This window comes from Saccostrea cucullata, unplaced genomic scaffold (assembly GCF_032062105.1).
Source record: "Saccostrea cucullata isolate Sc308-1 unplaced genomic scaffold, CSIRO_AGI_Scuc_v1 ctg10119, whole genome shotgun sequence".
Classification (NCBI taxonomy): domain Eukaryota; kingdom Metazoa; phylum Mollusca; class Bivalvia; order Ostreida; family Ostreidae; genus Saccostrea; species Saccostrea cuccullata.
Genome location: NW_026924128.1, coordinates 1 through 18646, shown reverse-complemented (window position 1 = coordinate 18646; position 18646 = coordinate 1). Strand labels below are relative to the sequence as shown.

At 34.9% G+C, this 18646-nt stretch overlaps 3 protein-coding genes across 3 annotated transcripts; all 3 read right to left on the bottom strand.

The window, feature by feature from the left end:
• Positions 1-522: 522 nt before the first annotated feature.
• On the bottom strand, positions 523-5873 carry LOC134265836 (low-density lipoprotein receptor-related protein 6-like; the record flags this gene model as incomplete). The annotated part of the gene is made up of 3 exons (XM_062748063.1): positions 5726-5873; positions 3539-3731; positions 523-773 (listed from the first exon to the last, which is right to left on the bottom strand). Coding segments are annotated over exons 1-3 (592 nt in total), but the record flags the coding sequence as incomplete, so codon positions are not given.
• On the bottom strand, positions 5635-10970 carry LOC134265835 (angiopoietin-related protein 7-like). The gene is made up of 6 exons (XM_062748062.1): positions 10359-10970; positions 10002-10141; positions 9642-9738; positions 6569-6733; positions 6280-6405; positions 5635-5920 (listed from the first exon to the last, which is right to left on the bottom strand). The coding sequence occupies exons 1-5, from the start codon at positions 10822-10824 to the stop codon at positions 6290-6292; spliced, it is 984 nt and encodes a 327-aa protein (XP_062604046.1). The 5' UTR covers positions 10825-10970; the 3' UTR covers positions 5635-5920; positions 6280-6289.
• Positions 10971-16168: 5198 nt separating this feature from the next.
• Positions 16169-18642, bottom strand: LOC134265834 (dihydrofolate reductase-like; the record flags this gene model as incomplete). The annotated part of the gene is made up of 4 exons (XM_062748061.1): positions 16169-16252; positions 16629-16741; positions 17130-17265; positions 18557-18642. Coding segments are annotated over 4 exons (405 nt in total), but the record flags the coding sequence as incomplete, so codon positions are not given.
• Between the last annotated feature and the right edge of the window lie 4 nt (positions 18643-18646).

The following is an 18646-nucleotide window of genomic DNA, read 5'->3' as shown; positions in this document are numbered from 1 at the left end:
TTGTTTTGATAAATTCAGAATGCATGTTTTATTTTCATTTCTTACACTTTTAAATTTAAATCGAAAGTAAAGTGCAAAATTTATATTAAAGCCGTATATGTAATTGATTTAGCTGTATTTGGAACAATTTAAGACATTGTGAGTAAGAGTCTCTTTCAAAAGAAGTTATTAATGAAGTGCAGAATTCAGATGTCAGATTCGTGTCTTTGTAATGGCAATTAACCACATAACTAACAGAAACTAATGTACGACTTAATTAAACCTATTCGAACGAATGTACTTAAGAAAAATAGCTGTAGGTCATTTGAAATTTAATGAAAGCATTGTTGAAAATTGCAGTAGGTGTTTTTGTAAGTGTATACGTACATGTAACAAGTACGTTTACTGAAAAAATACTTGAATTTCTTGAAAGGAAAGTCACATTACCTACACATGTCGAAGAATACATAATCTAGAAGACTAAGTCCAAAAACCTGTTTTACATGAATGCTCAGGAAAATGCTTCTAAGAAAAACACAATACCTAGCTGACTAAGTCCAAAAAGATGTTTTACTTCGCTGCTCAACAAAATGCTTCTATTAGATCCATCCAAATTGGCCATCTCGATGCGATGCAATCTAGCATCACCCCAGTATATTATACCATTATCTGTATCAAGTGCAATTCCGTTTGGCCATCCATTAGAAGTGTTCACAATAACAACTCTATCTGTGCCATCCAGGTTTGATTTTTCTATCTTGGTATCTCCCCCAACGTCTGACCAATAGAGCTTTCTGTTGAATAAAATCATTTAAATTCAATATAACTATATGTTTCATTCTGTAAGTAACTGATGGTAAAGCAATAAAATACAGAATACTATTACACAACTATGACACGTCACAGAAATGACGAGCAGAAATATTGTTTATATATTTACGATGATTTCATCTCTCAAATAAACTTGATAAGATTAATAGACGACTTTTTAAAATTAATTGAGGCATGTTTTTATTTAATTTTTTTCCCGATCTTAAAAAAATCTTGCCATGTAAGGAATTGTACTGGAAGCAACATACATAGAGAAAATGTAATAATGAAATTAAGTTTTAGAAAGGCATTATGCGTTCATAAAAATGATATTTAAATGGATTTATATTTTAATCTGTCCTAGTATTTTGGAATCCTTTTTGTTAAAATAGACCTAAGAAGTGATTACAAATTCTATCATTTGTTCTTCAGCCTTTTGGCGTCTAGGTCTTTTCGTTATTTTAAGAGAAAGGCATGATATTTTTCACTCGCGCACGATCATTATGATAGTAATAGAAAAATAAATAAATAAGGAAGAACCCGTAAAAAGAATCTACATTTGTGAAGTTAATATTTTAAACACCATTTAACGTAGAACCTACGTCGTACGACATCATAACTAGTGAATGTGTTTAGCCTGTGCTAGATCCATTATGATGTCAGAATTAATTCAATGTTACTTTTTCCCGTACTTTACAGAAAATACTGCATTTTGAAATCCACAGAATTTAATTCAAAATCATGCCGAAATAATCTTAATTCAATTTATATATTTTTTGGTTATAATGCTTAATGACAAAATATTTCTGGTATTGGAGAAACCTGTAGGTACCTTTCATTTACTAGATCTTAACCTTAATTAAGTTGACAAATCCAAGACTATCTTGTGTAATGAAATTACAATGTATACAACTTACTGTAATAATGTGAATGGTATGTAACCATTTTGATTGATTGTACATTGTTTAACGTCCCTCTCGAGAATTTTTCACTCATATGGAGACGCCACCACTTACCGGTGGAGAGCTGCAAATTTTGTCTTATACTCGGCACTTAGGGCCATTGAGCAGGGAGGGGTCTTTTTTGTGCCAGCACCTACTGCGACACGGGACCTCGATTTATACGGTCTCATCCGAAGGACCGGTCTCCACGTCCCGCAGTGGGATTCGAACCCGCGACGTAAGGATTGACTCTTACTTCGCGACTCTAGAGCAGACGCTCTAACCACTGCGCCACGCAGGCGACGTAACCATTTTGAAGGAATGCAAAAATCCCAATAAATCTTCAGTTGCCAACTAAATACTGTACGTGATATCCTGATGAAATGAGTCTAAGTCAATGATGTACATGTACATGTACGTGTTGTAGATCGTGCGACCGTGTGTACATTTTTTGATATCTATCATGAATTGATGTGAATTCCTTTTTATGATTATTTGTTACTTATTCATATTCTTGGTGTATTATTACAATTTTTCTATTAAATATGATCTTTTTAAACAAAAAGTACAATTTTTGATAAACATTTTTAATCTGAAAGTAAACCCAAACAGACATTAATAATTAAATTCCGTGTAAGTGCAAAAAGGTCAAGAATATAAGCATCGGTAAATAACCTATCTCTCATTAGTTAGAAGCGAAAGGTATATATTCTAATCCCTTTTTGTAATTATTTGGGTATGTTCTTCATCATATTAAAGATTGAAAACATTGTGACAAAGTTCATTTGCCTACTTTTTTTTTTTTTTTTTTTTTTAAATGTTGACTTATCTTTTATGTCAATTGAATAAAAAAAGAAATTATTCTTGAGAAATATTAATATTGCTTAATATTGTGCAGTTGATTAAGTCAAAAGACGATGATCTTGGAAGAGGTATTTTTGTGATTTTTCATATTCTCTTCTTGACAAGTGTCCCCCCAAAATAACTGAAAATGTGTAGTCGCAGTATGTAATTACCATACCAAGTTTCACAGGCTGTACTAGATTTAAAAGCAAGGAAACATATCGTGAGCTTTTTGCTGATTAAGAAGCAAGTACCGGTACTAATTTATCATTTTGAAAAATTTGAAAATCTAGTGACAAAGACTTTTCCGACATAGGTTCTACCTTAAATGAATACATCAGAATTATTTTTCAAACAACTTTATAAACTTTGTATTAGACTAAAAACGGGTTCCCGTATGCCTTATACACCGTAACTTAGCATTACAAATGTTAACGAGGTACTGTAAGCAATGAGCTCTCTAAATGATACCCCGCCTCCCATATGAAAATAATGGCAGTGTCCATGTTTTGCTGTGGGAAACCCAAACTATGTGTCGGGTCAAAAAGTAAAATAGGAGGTACATGTACACAATGGCATTATGTAATAAAGATTCTGTGAAAGATTCATCAAATTTCATTCAGTGATACTGTAAATCACTTTTTATTCGCGAGAACTTTATTTTCGCGTAATTACGCGAGACAGTGTGCTCGCGAAAATTAAATTCTCGCGTATAATTGTATTCCTTATGATTATATAGAGCAATAACCACAGTTCGTGAAAATTTTATCTCGCTAATCAAGAGTCAATGACTATCTCGCGAAAATAAGGTGTCGCGAAAATTTAGTGATCTACAGTATGGGAGGAGTTGCGGAAAAGAGATACTAGGTACCCCAAAGCGTAACAGACGGACGGACGGACGGACATACCGATTACTATATACCCGCCCTCTTTTCAAGCGGGGGTATAATTAAATAAAATTCTACTTGTTCTTCGAGTCTACTGCTATGTCTCTTGGCATCGTTAAGCCATCCGTGACGATCGTCATCCTCTGTCCACCATCTAAATCTGACATTTCAACCGTGCCTTTATCAGCATCTGTCCAATACAGCCTACGATTTACCGTGTCTAACGCTATTCCACTTGCTTGAGGGACCGAATTGATCACAATTTGTTGTCCTAAAATACATGCTCACTATAAGTGTTAGTTTAAATGAAAGACAAAAATAATCACAAACCGAAAACATAGGTAATCAGAGATTACAGAGCTCACCTCAACGAATGTTGTCTTTAAGTAAGGCAAAGTCACACAATTAACCAACAAAAAGTATACATTCCAAAAATGAAAATATTTTTAAAAGCAATTTTGATCTGATACTTTGAAATAGACCTACAAAAATTTTTTAACTACTTCTTCTTCATGAAAATGTAATGAAAATCCAGCATCTGAAGCAAATTTGAGAGTTTTCATCTCTTGATGCAGCATTTGTGCAAGTTTGGTTTATACAATGTTATATAAGCCTTATAGTTTTTGGAAATAGACCTGCAACCATAACTTTTACCTTGTCTATTATCTGAAAAATGTATGTCCAATTCAGCATCCGAAGCAAGTCCATTAGTGTGCATCCTTAGATGTATCATCCATGCAAGTTTGCTCATTATAGGGCTCATAGTTTATTGGAAATGAAACATGCATCAAAACTAACATTTTCACTCATCCACAAAAAGAAGGTCAGATTCAGCATCCGAAGCAAGCTTGGAAGTATACATTCTTAGATGTATCATCTATGCAAGATTGGTCATTAAAGAACTCATAGTTCCTTGGAAATGAAACCTGCACCAAAAACTTTTAACTATTCACGCAACCGGAAAATGTAGGTCAGATTCAGCATCCGAAGCAAGCCTGGTAGTGTGCATCCTTAGATGTATCATCCATGCAAGTTTGGTCAACATAGGGCTTAAAGTTACTTGCAAATGAAACCTGCACCAAAAACATTAACCTGTTCGCTCAACTGGAAAATGTAGGTCAGATTCAGCATCCGAAGCAAGCCCGGTAGTATGCATCCTTAGATGTATCATCCATGCAAGTTTGGTCAACATAGGGCTTATAGTTACTTGGAAATGAAACCCGCACCAAAAACTTTAACCTGTTCACTCAACTGGAAAATGTAGGTCAGATTCAGCATCCGAAGCAAGCCCGGTAGTATGCATCCTTAGATGTATCATCCATGCAAGTTTGGTCAACATAGGGCTTAAAGTTACTTGGAAATGAAACCTACACCAAAACTTTAACCTGTTCACTCAACCAGAAAATGTAGGTCAGATTCAGCATCCGAAGCAAGCCCGGTAGTATGCATCCTTAGATATATCATCCATGCAAGTTTGGTCAACATAGGGCTTATAGTTACTTGGAAATGAAACCTACACCAAAAACTTTAACCTGTTCACTCAACCGGAAAATGTAGGTCAGATTCAGCATCCGAAGTAAGCCTGGTAGTATGCATCCTTAGATGTATCATCCATGCAAGTTTGGTCAACATAGGGCTTATAGTTACTTGGAAATGAAACCTACACCAAAATCTTTAACCTGTTCACTCAACCGGAAAATGTAGGTCAGATTCAGGATCCGAAGCAAGCCCGGTAGTATGCATCCTTAGATGTATCATCCATGCAAGTTTGGTCAACATAGGGCTTATAGTTACTTGGAAATGAAACCCACACCAAAAACTGCACCAAAAATGTTAACCTGCTCCAAAAACATTAACCTGGTAATTCCTTTGCTGAAATTGCAGCATCTGAAACTTTGTCTGGTACAATAAAACACACTAAAACCATCTTCCATGCATATCTAATCAGTATAGGACATAGAAGTAATTAAAAAGAAAACTGCTCCAAAAAACTTAACCTTAACCTGGGACGCCGACGCCGACACCGACGCTGACACCGACGCCGAGGGTATCACATAAGCTCCCCCCAACTTCGTTGAGGTGAGCTTAAAATGTGAAATGTTATAAATACTTCAAGTTAACTCTTCAAACAGGCTTATGGCCATTGGGTCTCAATAATGCCGTGGCCTAGCCAATTTCCTCCTCCAAAATATCATACGATTACTACGATGCATCGATTTATACTAATATAACACTTATGGATTGAAGCATGTATTCAATAATTACCCGAACCATCCAGAAAGGCTTTGTTGATTGTATTTAGTGTAACGTCTGACCAATATATCTGTTTTTCTACAGGATCAAAGTCAACAGCAATGGCATTTTTAACGCCTTGTAATGGGACAACATGGGAAGTAAGGTTGGATAGTGACATCACGTTTAGAGACGTTCTGTATGCAAAGACCAACAACTCTTCCTCATCTAGAAACGAACAAGGGTGAATAAACTTGCAAATAACCTTCGCAAACTATCCTAAACAGATCTTTGTATATTGTTATCTAGATTCGCATTATCAGTGTTCAAGTGTGATATTGCGATTTTGTCCAATTTAACTTGAACCATTTATGTGTATTACCCTAGATCATACTTCAGAGTTAATTTTACACGAATTTAGCATATTTGCGAGGGAGTTCGTTATAAGCTAAAATCAAGGACTCAATTAACATAAAAACAATGTTCTAGAGTAAAGATTGGTTAATTTAATTCAACGATTCTTTTGAAAAAAAAAACACCATGTCATCCTATTCCAGTCCTTTTAGTACTTTGATTATTTTGCTTACCACACTCCTCCTAATCAGATCCATCTCCACAGTCGTCTACACCATTACACTCTTTCTGATCACTGATACATCTCTCATTTTTACAGAGAAATGATGTCAATCCATTGCACTCCGTGACATCAGAAACTTAAATAAAGTACGTTGCAAAAGGTTAACATTTAGTTATTATCAAATTTACAGACATGAACACAAATTAAACTTAGAAAGACTTTTCTATTGATTTTAGCAAAATCAAATTAAAATATCACATGTCGTCGATGAGCACCTTGTTCATGATATATTATTTTACCTGCAGACATTTTAGAATGGGGTCCAATGCGCAATTGATAATCATCTCTCGCGTCCGAAATAGAAAAATCTGGGTAACTCCGATAAAACTCTTCGCCATTTTTCTTCTGGAGTTTTACATACAGAGAAGATGTGTTCAGGGTTAGTGCGTGTATAGCCTCATTTCCTTTGAAGAATTCAAATATCTTGTAATATATAAATATTGTCCAGAGAGAGAAATAAGATAAGGGGTCAAGTAAATTCTGACAGTTATATATAAACCAAGTTTGTTTTTATTTGTTACATCTTTTATTTGCTGTTTTGTTATTCAACCAGAAGTCTCTGTCGAGACTGAAGCTCTACTGGTTTGTACTTATAGCAAAAGAAGAGAAAAGTACTTAGGCAGTTGGGAATTGAAACTTTTCAACAGCAATTAATAGAAAAATGATCCTTGATTTAGTCCCTTTATGTTTTAGTGTAGTCTACTTGCATGCCACATTACATTATAATCAGACTAAAACTGTATTTGGAGTAGCATTTTGAGTGTATTAAACAGAAATTTCTATTTTTAGTAACCGTGGCAACACCGTTCATTGAAGTGAAAAACTATACACAGAATTATGTACCTTAGTGTGTTCTACTTGTGTGTCAAGTTATATTGAAATCAGACCAAAACTGTAGGAGGAGTAGCATTTTGAAAGAATTTCACAGAAATTTCTATTTTTAGTAACCACGGCAACACCGTTCATCCAAATCAAAAACCGATACACAGAATTATGTATCTTAGTGTAGTCTACTTGTGTGCCAAGTTATATTGAAATCAGACCAAAACTGTAGGAGGAATACCATTTTGAAAGAATTTCACGGAAATTTCTATTTTTAGAAGCACGTCAACACAGTTCATCGAAATCAAAAACTGATAAATAGATTTATGTACCTTAGTGTGTTCTACTTGTGTGTCAAGTTAAATTGAAATCAGACCAAAACTGTAGGAGGAGTAGCATTTTGAAAGAATTTCACAGAAATTTCTATTTTTAATAACCACGGCAACACCGTTCATCCAAATCAAAAACCGATACACAGAATTATGTATCTTAGTGTAGTCTACTTGTGTGCCAAGTTATATTGAAATCAGACCAAAACTGTAGGAGGAATACCATTTTGAAAGAATTTCACGGAAATTTCTATTTTTAGAAGCACGTCAACACAGTTCATCCAAATCAAAAACCGATACACAGAATTATGTATCTTAGTGTAGTCTACTTGTGTGCCAAGTTATATTGAAATCAGACCAAAACTGTAGGAGAAGTAGCATTTTGAAAGAATTTCACACAAATTTCTATTTTTAGTAACCACAGCAACACCGTTCATCCAAATCAAAAACCGATACACAGAATTATGTATCTTAGTGTAGTCTACTTGTGTGCCAAGTTATATTGAAATCAGACCAAAACTGTAGGAGGAATACCATTTTGAAAGAATTTCACGGAAATTTCTATTTTTAGAAGCACGTCAACACAGTTCATCGAAATCAAAAACTGATAAATAGATTTATGTACCTTAGTGTGTTCTACTTGTGTGTCAAGTTAAATTGAAATCAGACCAAAACTGTAGGAGGAGTAGCATTTTGAAAGAATTTCACAGAAATTTCTATTTTTAATAACCACGGCAACACCGTTCATCCAAATCAAAAACCGATACATAGAATTATGTATCTTAGTGTAGTCTACTTGTGTGCCAAGTTATATTGAAATCAGACCAAAACTGTAGGAGGAATACCATTTTGAAAGAATTTCACGGAAATTTCTATTTTTAGAAGCACGTCAACACAGTTCATCCAAATCAAAAACCGATACACAGAATTATGTATCTTAGTGTAGTCTACTTGTGTGCCAAGTTATATTGAAATCAGACCAAAACTGTAGGAGAAGTAGCATTTTGAAAGAATTTCACAGAAATTTCTATTTTTAGTAACCACGGCAACACCGTTCATCCAAATCAAAAACCGATACACAGAATTATGTATCTTAGTGTAGTCTACTTGTGTGCCAAGTTATATTGAAATCAGACCAAAACTGTAGGAGGAGTAGCATTTTGAAAGAATTTCACAGAAATTTCTATTTTTAGTAACCACGGCAACACCGTTCATCCAAATCAAAAACCGATACACAGAATTATGTATCTTAGGGTAGTCTACTTGTGTGCCAAGTTATATTGAAATCAGACCAAAACTGTAGGAGAAGTAGCATTTTGAAAGAATTTCACAGAAATTTCTATTTTTAGTAACCACGGCAACACCGTTCATCCAAATCAAAAACCGATACACAGAATTATGTATCTTAGTGTAGTCTACTTGTGTGCCAAGTTATATTGAAATCAGACCAAAACTGTAGGAGGAGTAGCATTTTGAAAGAATTTCACAGAAATTTCTATTTTTAGTAACCACGGCAACACCGTTCATCCAAATCAAAAACCGATACACAGAATTATGTATCTTAGTGTAGTCTACTTGTGTGCCAAGTTATATTGAAATCAGACCAAAACTGTAGGAGAAGTAGCATTTTGAAAGAATTTCACAGAAATTTCTATTTTTAGTAACCACGGCAACACCGTTCATCGAATTCAAAAACCGATACACAGAATTATGTATCTTAGTGTAGTCTACTTGTGTGCTAAGTTATATTGAAATCAGACCAAAACTGTAGGAGGAGTAGCATTTTGAAAAATTGTTTACAGACGGACAGACAGACAGACGGACGGACGACGGACGCATTACTATCGCATAAGCTCTTCTGGTCTCTGACCAGTAGAGCTAAAAATTCACCCAAGAAGTTTGAATATTGAATTTGCAGAAATATTCTTTGTAAACATGCAAAAATCAATGGTTAAATAAAAAAAATATTTTTGCGTAAAACATGTAAAACTCAAAAAAAAAATCTTGCATTTTGATTTTAGGTATAAAAGAAGGAGAAAACGAACAGTAGTTAAGCTCCAAAGTCCATTCAAAAAGTAAATATCATGAGAAGAGCAAACACAGACCTCTAAAACAACATGCTGAAGTGGGATCAGGTGCCATAGAGGAGTAAGCATCTTACCTAGCCAGTACTCAGTTTCGGCATGACCGAATCCTTTCTGATATTCCGTCCAATTTCTAGCAAAAGAAACGGAACCATCATTTCGCTTTTGGATAACCTACAATTTACAGTCAAAATTAATAATTGAAGGGAGCCGAACGTATAAAGTGGTTTTTGCCAAATCTTTAGATAAACATCCTGACAAAAAAGCATATTGATCATGTCAAAAACAATCATTAAGATCCCGTAAAAACATCAAGATTCTGTTACAAATATAACAGCATACCAAAACATACACCATGACAAATCATTTTAACACACTGACTAAAAACGTATCATGTCAAAAACATATCAACATTAACAATTTAAAAACATACATACCGTCCAACCCCCGCCAGCTGTGTCCATATCACAGAGAACTCTGAGTGACCGGTCACTGACACTCCAGGGATAAATGGAATAGACACCGGTAACACACCCTTTGTTGTATAGTTCCAAGCAATCAAATGGATTCAATGTTGCTATGCATTAGAAAAAAACATATTGTGTTCTTTTTTCAAGAAATTATGTTTAGAGTATACACTGTAATCATGGTAATAATAATATAAATGTATATAGGGAAATTCGATAATTTAATATTAATCGTAATAGTGGTAAGTAAACTATAGCTAATTTCAACAAATTTCCCCTTGTATATTTTAATTTATCATTATTAGCATTACTCATGTAAATAATTACCCGTAAAAATGTCACATGTAATTTTCAAAAGATGTTTTTCAGTGGTGAGCTGGTCCTCTCTAATTTTATCCACGGTTTCATTGAATAAAATGGCAACGCTGTTTATTTTGTTTTCAACCTCACGTAAGCGGCTGTTAAAGTCATCGGGGTTCATCTCAGATAGAAATGTATTCACGTTTACTTTCACTTTTGCATTTTCATTTTCCTGATTACTTATTTCTCCCACGGAAAGATTTTTGTGAATTTCCGAACTCTCTAAACATCCCTTTAATTTCTCATTTAGAATTTTATTTTCACCCTCGAAGACTCCGTTCCTTGTTTCCAAAGTCTTGAATTGCTCCATTATTTCGCCGAGTTTCTTTACAATATTGTCCGTTGCGTAATCACTATTTATAGATTCGCTTTCAAAGCTACATGATTTTCTCCAAACAAAGAGAAATGAATAGAAAACCCGTGTATTCCACATGGCAGATGAACTATCGTCCTCAAATTCTAGAACGACTTTGATGTGTTTGAATGAGCGCTTATTTTATAGAGGATTGGTTATGCAAATTGAATGTAAATTTACAGTCACGTAAATTATATATATTTAAAACAAAATGAGTTATTTACCATGAAGGTCATTTTTGATATTTGTTTAATTTACTTAAATGAAACTTAATAAAAAGAGATATTGCGTTATTTTCATGATTCGAGTAGATAAAAATGTCAAAGTTGATGCAAGGTAATTAACACAAAGGCAACTTGGCATGAATGATCCTATTTTTATGGAAGCATCTTCAGGTAGTGGAGATTCAATTTTGTTCAAATCATGACCCCCGGGGGTAGGGCGGGGCCACAATGGCCGATCAAAGTTTAACATAGAAATATATAGGAAAATTCTTTAAAAATCTTCTTCTAAAGAACCACTGTGTCAGTAAAGATGAAACTTGTAGAGAAGCATCCTCAGGTAGTGTAGATTCAAGTTTGTTCAAATCATGACCCCCAGGGGTAGGGCAGGGCCACAATGGCCGATCAAAGTTTTCAATAGAAATATATAGAAAAATTCTTTAAAAATCCTCTTGTCTGGAATAGCAAAGGCATGAATGATCCTATTTTTATGGAAGCATCTTCAAGTAGTGGAGATTCAATTTTGTTCAAATCATGACCCCCGGGGGTAGGGCGGGGCCACAATGGCCGATCAAAGTTTAACATAGAAATATATAGGAAAATTCTTTAAAAATCTTCTTCTAAAGAACCACTGTGTCAGTAAAGATGAAACTTGTAGAGAAGCATCCTCAGGTAGTGTAGATTCAAGTTTGTTCAAATCATGACCCCCAGGGGTAGGGCAGGGCCACAATGGCCGATCAAAGTTTTCAATAGAAATATATAGAAAAATTCTTTAAAAATCCTCTTGTCTGGAATAGCAAAGGCATGAATGATCCTATTTTTATGGAAGCATCTTCAAGTAGTGGAGATTCAATTTTGTTCAAATCATGACCCCCGGGGGTAGGGCGGGGCCACAATGGCCGATCAAAGTTTAACATAGAAATATATAGGAAAATTCTTTAAAAATCTTCTTCTAAAGAACCACTGTGTCAGTAAAGATGAAACTTGTAGAGAAGCATCCTCAGGTAGTGTAGATTCAAGTTTGTTCAAATCATGACCCCCAGGGGTAGGGCAGGGCCACAATGGCCGATCAAAGTTTTCAATAGAAATATATAGGAAAATTCTTTAAAAATCCTCTTGTCTGGAATAGCAAAGGCATGAATGATCCTATTTTTATGGAAGCATCTTCAAGTAGTGGAGATTCAATTTTGTGCAAATCATGACCCCCGGGGGTAGGGCGGGGCCACAAAGGCCGTTCAAATCTTCACACAGAAATACGTACATTGAAAAATTCTTTTAAAACCTTCTCTGGAAACGCAAAGGCATTAATGATCATATTTTTATGGAAGCATCCTCAGGTAGTGTAGATTCAAGTTTGTTCAAATCATGACCCCTGGGGGTAGGGCGGGGTCACAACATGGAATTTAAGTTTTACATAGAAACATGTAGAAAAAATCTTTAAAAATCTTCTTTTCAAAAATAGCAAAGCCATGATTAGTCCTATTCATATGGAAGCATTCTCAGGTAGTGTAGATTCAATTTTTTTTTCAAGTCATGACCCCTGGGGGTTCGGCGGGGCCACAATGTAAGTTCAAATGTAAAGGGAAATAAAGCCACAGGTAGTCAAAAAAATATGCAACTATCCTTAGCTAGTGTAGATTCAAGTTTAATCATATAATAACCTCTCTCTTTTAGGGATTGTTTGGGACCACTGTTGGGTTTCAACTTTTCAATAATAAACTGATTTATGCTTTTTTCCCAGCCACATTGCTCAGGTGAGCGATGTGGCCCATGGGTCTCTTGTTTTATATGATTCCATTTGTACTTCTTTGCATTCACTGCGTATAACAATTAAATTTAATCTTAAATGTCTTTATCTTTATCATTTTTTATATACTCGGAAATCATCGAGGCATTTCTTTTCAAACTAGAGGTACTGTGAGCAATGAGCTCACTAAATGATACTCCCCGCCTTCCATAATGTCCATGTGTTGCTATATATTGTTTTACGGTAATGTGTAAAGAGGAATAACTCCTCCTATCAAATGTTATCCAGAAGCTTCTATATGTGACGTCATAGGTAAACATATAATGGCTATGTCCATGTTTTGCTATTGGAAACTTAAAATACGTGTCGAATGAAAAAGTAAAATAGGAGGTGCACAATGGCAATATGTAATAAAGATTTTGTGAAAGATTCATTAAATTTCACTCAGTAGTATAAGAGGAGTTGCGGATAAGAGATAAAGCGTAACAGACGGACGTACAGACGGACGGAAATACCGATTACTATATACCCTCCCACTTTTCAAGCGGGGGGTATAATAATTACACAACGTCTATTACAACATATATACATACATATAGAAAAAAAAATTGAACAAGGGAATTAAGAATTCAAAGTAACATTTGCAATTGAATTTCGCAGTATGCATATATACATTGTAAGTCGCACTATAAGTATGGTTAAGGTTCATAAACCCTCTGCTCACTCATATGAAATTTTTCTTTAGCTTTTATGATTTTTCAAAGGAAATATATATGCTGAATTAAATACAAACATTTAAAACATGGCTTGCGGGGCAAAATTTGACAAAAAAAGGCACTTCAACTTGACAAATTAAGATTATCTCTCTTATCAGAGTATCAATGTACCTTAATGTCAATGGCTCCAGCGAAGCATTTGTCTGTGATCAATCAAAATGTGGGGGTGTTGTTATAAAGTCAGAGGTTTTCCATACTACGACTATTTTGCAATAATAAATATCAGCAAAATTTAATGTAATCATAAATATGAAGTAATTCTTGTGGTCTAATTTTAGCTTTGATGCAACTAAGTTGTTTTTCACAACAGCAACTTCACTTTTCACATAATCGCAAAATGTTAAAAATTGAAAATACAGATATTGGTATTATTGTGTGTATACATGTATAGCATTATTCTGCTTAAAAAATTCAATGGTGAAATAATCGCAAGTTTGGTGTTCCTCATGCATTTTTAAAATTACTGTAATAACTAATGTGCGTAAATATTCTTCAATACCCATGTCTTTGAAGAGTTCGGGAGAGATGGCCTTTCATCTTAGTATTCTTTCTATTAGAGGAGAATTTTATTTCAACAAGAGGCCCAAGGGTCACATCGCTCACCTGAGCAAATCTACTAGGAAAAAGCACATATCAGATCAAAACTGAAAGTTTACTGGGGGGGGGGGGGGGCTTGAATTTTAACCCTCCTGGGTGTCATGATTTGAACAATGTAGAATCTACAATACCTGAGGATGATTCCATATAAATAGAAAAATATCACTAATCATGGCTTTGAAGTTCTTGAAAAGAAGATTTTAAAAGGCTTCCCTATATATCCTTATGTACAACTTTGATCAGCCATTTTGGGCCCAAAACTAGCCCCAGAGGTCATGATTTGAACAAGCTTGAATCTTCACTAACTGAGGATGATTCCACATAAGTTTCCTCTTTCCTGGCCCAATGGTTCTTGAGAAGAAAATTTTTAAAGTTTTTCCTATATATTCCTATGTAAAACTTTGGTCAGCCATTTTGGCCCCACCCTAGCCCCGGGGTCATGATTTAAACAAACTTGAATCTACACTACCTGAGGATGATTCCACATGAGTTTCATCTTTCCTGGCATAGTGGTTCTTGAGAAGATTTTTAAAGATTTTTTTCTATATATTCCTATGTAAAACTTTGCTCAGCCATTTTGGCCCCACCCTAGCCCCAGGGGTCATGATTTGAACAAACTTGAATCTACACTACCTGAGGATAATTTCATTTAAGTTTCATTTTTCCTTTCTCAATGATTCTTAAGAAGATTTTTAAAAGATTTTTCCTATTTATTCCTATGTAAAACTTTGGTTGGCCATTTTGGCCCCACCCTAGCCCCGGGGGTCATGATTTGAACAAACTTGAATCCACACTACCTGAGGATGATTCCACATGAGTTTCATCTTTTCTGGCCCAGTGGTTCTTAAGAAGAAGAAGAGTTTAAAAGATTTTTTCTATGTATTTCTATGTAACTTTGGTTGGCCATTTTGGCCCCACCCTAGCCCCGGGGGTCATGATTTGAACAAACTTGAATCTACACTACCTGAGGATGATTCCACATGAGTTTCATTTTTCCTATTCCAGTGGTTCTTGAGAAGAAGATTTTTAAAAGATTTTTCCTATATATTCTTATGTAAAACTTTGGTTGGCCATTTTGGCCCCACCCTTGCCCCCGGGGTCATGATTTGAAAAAACTTTAATCTACACTACTTGAGGATGATTCCACATGAGTTTCATCTTTCCTGGCCCAGTGGTTCTTGAGAAGAAGATTTTTAAAGATTTTTCCTATATATTCCGATGTAAAACTTTGGTTGGCCATTTTGGCCCCACCCTAGCCCCGGGGGTCATGATTTGAACAAACTTGAATCTACACTACCTGAGGATGATTCCACATGAGTTTCATCTTTCCTGGCCCAGTGGTTCTTGAGAAGAAGATTTTTTAAAAATGCTATTAATTTTTCACTAATTCATAATTATCTCCCCTTGGAAGAGGGCGTGGCCCTTCATTTGAAAAATCTTGAATCCCCTTCACCCAAGGATATTTTGTGCCAAGTTTGGTTGAAATTGGCCCAGTGGTTCTTGAGAAGAAGATGAAAATGTGAAAAGTTTACGACAACGACAACGACAACAACGACAACGACAGACGACGGACAAATTTTGATCAGAAAAGCTCACTTGAGCCTTCGGCTCAGGTGAGCTAATAAGTTAGAAAGGCACTTAACAAGGATGATTCTGTCGTTGTGTTAAGCGATAAAATGACGTCTGTCAGTGTACAGTAGAACATGCTTATTGCAAACACGCTTAGAACGAAATGACGAAGTGATTTTTAAAATATATTGGTTTTGTAGCTGAACGGACATAGCGAATTACATTAATTTTACACATGTATAAGGATGTAAAATTGTCCGTCCATAGCTTTTTATCATGAGCGTGTTTCATCGTATTGATTTTCCAAAATAGGAAGGATATAAAAATCTTTTTTTTTCTTAAAAGATTTTTGAATCGATTTTGCAGAAGAAAAAAAATAAAAAGAATCTTTACTGAGAAAAAATAATTACTTTTTATTTATCTATCAAAAAAAAATATGGGTTCAATCCATGATCAAATTTAAGTAATTTTTCCAGTAAGGTAGACTTGGTGGTAAAAAAAATAATAACAAATTGAAACGTGTATGTTATTTCTTTATTCTTTCGTAGATTTTAAATTGGTATTTAACGCCGTTTTCTTCATGCACCTCTGATAAACTGAAAAAAAGAATACACCTTACATTTTTATAAAACTCTTTTTCGTTGTCTACGACAAAGAAAGATACAGGATATAAGTCTGAATATTTACAAAAGATAATTGTGTCCTCATTTTGTCGAAAGGGACATTTGTAAAAAGAAAACGTGATATAAAACTACCGAAGGTGCATGTATACAGAACATTTAATTTACGTATTATAGGGTAGAAAGTCCTGATAATTTTTGAAAACTTATGTACAAAAACATACAAAAAATGTTTTCATTGATTCTAAATATTCTTTAATCCATGCACATTAATATATACTAGTATTTTAAATCTGTCATTTATAGCCAAATTCTTCGATTCCTTAAAAAAACCCTCGTTTTATGTATTTACCTGATCTCGTTATATTTTTCTTCATCAAAATGCGGAAAGAATGTATCGGCAGGACACTCCTCTAGTATTTCTGTTAAATATATTCTCTTACAGAAAGGACTTTGCATAGCCTCCTAAAAGAGAAATGGATAGTTCTGTTTGAATAATATTAAAAGTTTCAATTGAACATTTATTCTTTTTTCATCGTATTAAGTTACACATGTAAAAAACTCCATGAGTCTTCAGATAAATCGACACTCTTGTAAATCAAAAAGATTGAGAAATAATACATGAGTATTGTCATGTTGTAAATTTTGAATATACTGGGTGGATGTAAGTAGTCATGTTGTAATTTTTTGGTATTTATTGCCACCCGGTAAATTCAAAATTTACATGACAATGTACACACACACCCACACACACACCCTCACACACCCTCTCACACCCTCCCTCACACACACACAGAGGGAGAGGGGGAGGGGATAAAAATTTGAACAAATAAAATGAAGGTAGATGGTAAACCTGGAATACATTTTGTCCGCCCATTACCCAGACTGCCTCGAACTGTTTCCGGTTTTCCGGACTGAGACTGAACTGTACTGCTTCGTCAAATGAGGAGACAATTTTATGAACATCAGGATCCTTCTGTAGGGAACTCCTTTAAAAAATTACAAAAAAAAATTATAAGAATATAAGGCTTCCCCCCTCTAAAATAAGACCAATCTTTCTTTATACTATTAAGAAAATCAGTAGCATCTTTTTTTTCTATTAAAACTTCAGAAATCACTTCGATTAAAGGTTCTTTGGCGTAATTATGGATCTACAGATACAAATTTTCATAACTGCAGTTCGAATTTTGGTTTGTTTAGGGAGTCTTTGGAAATGGGTCAAGCAGAAATGCTTTTTCCTTCATTTCTTTTTTTAAATTGTTTTATGGAATGAACTATAACAAGAGGCCCAGGGGCGACATCACTCACCTGAGCAAATCGGCTAGGAAAAAAAACACGAATCAGATCAGAACTGAAAAGTTAACTGAAAATGGGGGGGGGGGGAGGTGGTGGCTTGAATTTAATACTACTTTAGAATGCCTTCATATTAATATAGCATATGACTTTGCTGTTCTTGATAAAAAGATTTTTAGAAACATTTTCTGCCTATACTATCACTAATCATTGCTTTGAAGTACTTGAGAAGACGATTTTCCTATAAATTCCTATGTAAAACTTTGATCAGCCATTGTGGCCACATCCTACCCCTGGGGGTCATGATTTGTACAAATTTGAATCTAGTCAATCTACACTACCTGAGCATGCTTCCACTTGAGTTTCATCTTTCCTGGCCCAGTGGTTCTTGAGAAGAAGATTTTTAAAGATTTTCCCTTTATACTTTTACGTAAAACTTTGATCGACCATTGTGGTCCCGCCCTACCCCTAGGGGGTCATGATTTGAACAAACTTGAATATACACTACCTGAGGATGATTCCACATGAGTTTCATCTTTCCTGGCCCAGTGGTTCTTGAGAAGAAGATTTTTAAAGATTTCCCCTATATACTCCTACAAATGTATGTAAAACGTTGATAGGCCATTGTGGCCCCATCCTACCCCGGGGGATCATGATTTGTACAAACTTGAATTTACACTACCTGAGGATGCTTCCACATCACTTTCTTGGCCCAGTGGTTCTTGAGAAGAAGATTTTTTAAAAATGCCATTAATTTTTCACTAATTCATAATTATCTCCCCTTGGAATAAGGTGTTCCTTTATTAACCTGAATTCCCTTTTCCCAAGGATACTTGTGGCAAGTTTGGTTGAAATTGGCCAGGTGGTTCTTGAGAAAAAGATGAAAATGTGAAAAGTTTACGACGACAACAACGACCACAGACAAGGAACAAATTTTGATCAGAAAAGCTCACTTGAGCCTTTTGCTCAGGTGAGCTAAAAATGTACCCAGCTTCCCTGGTCATAACAATGTTGAACACATTTTTCCTTTTCCTTTGTTCGTTTCCCGTGCCTTCCCATGTTTTCCTTCCTTGAATG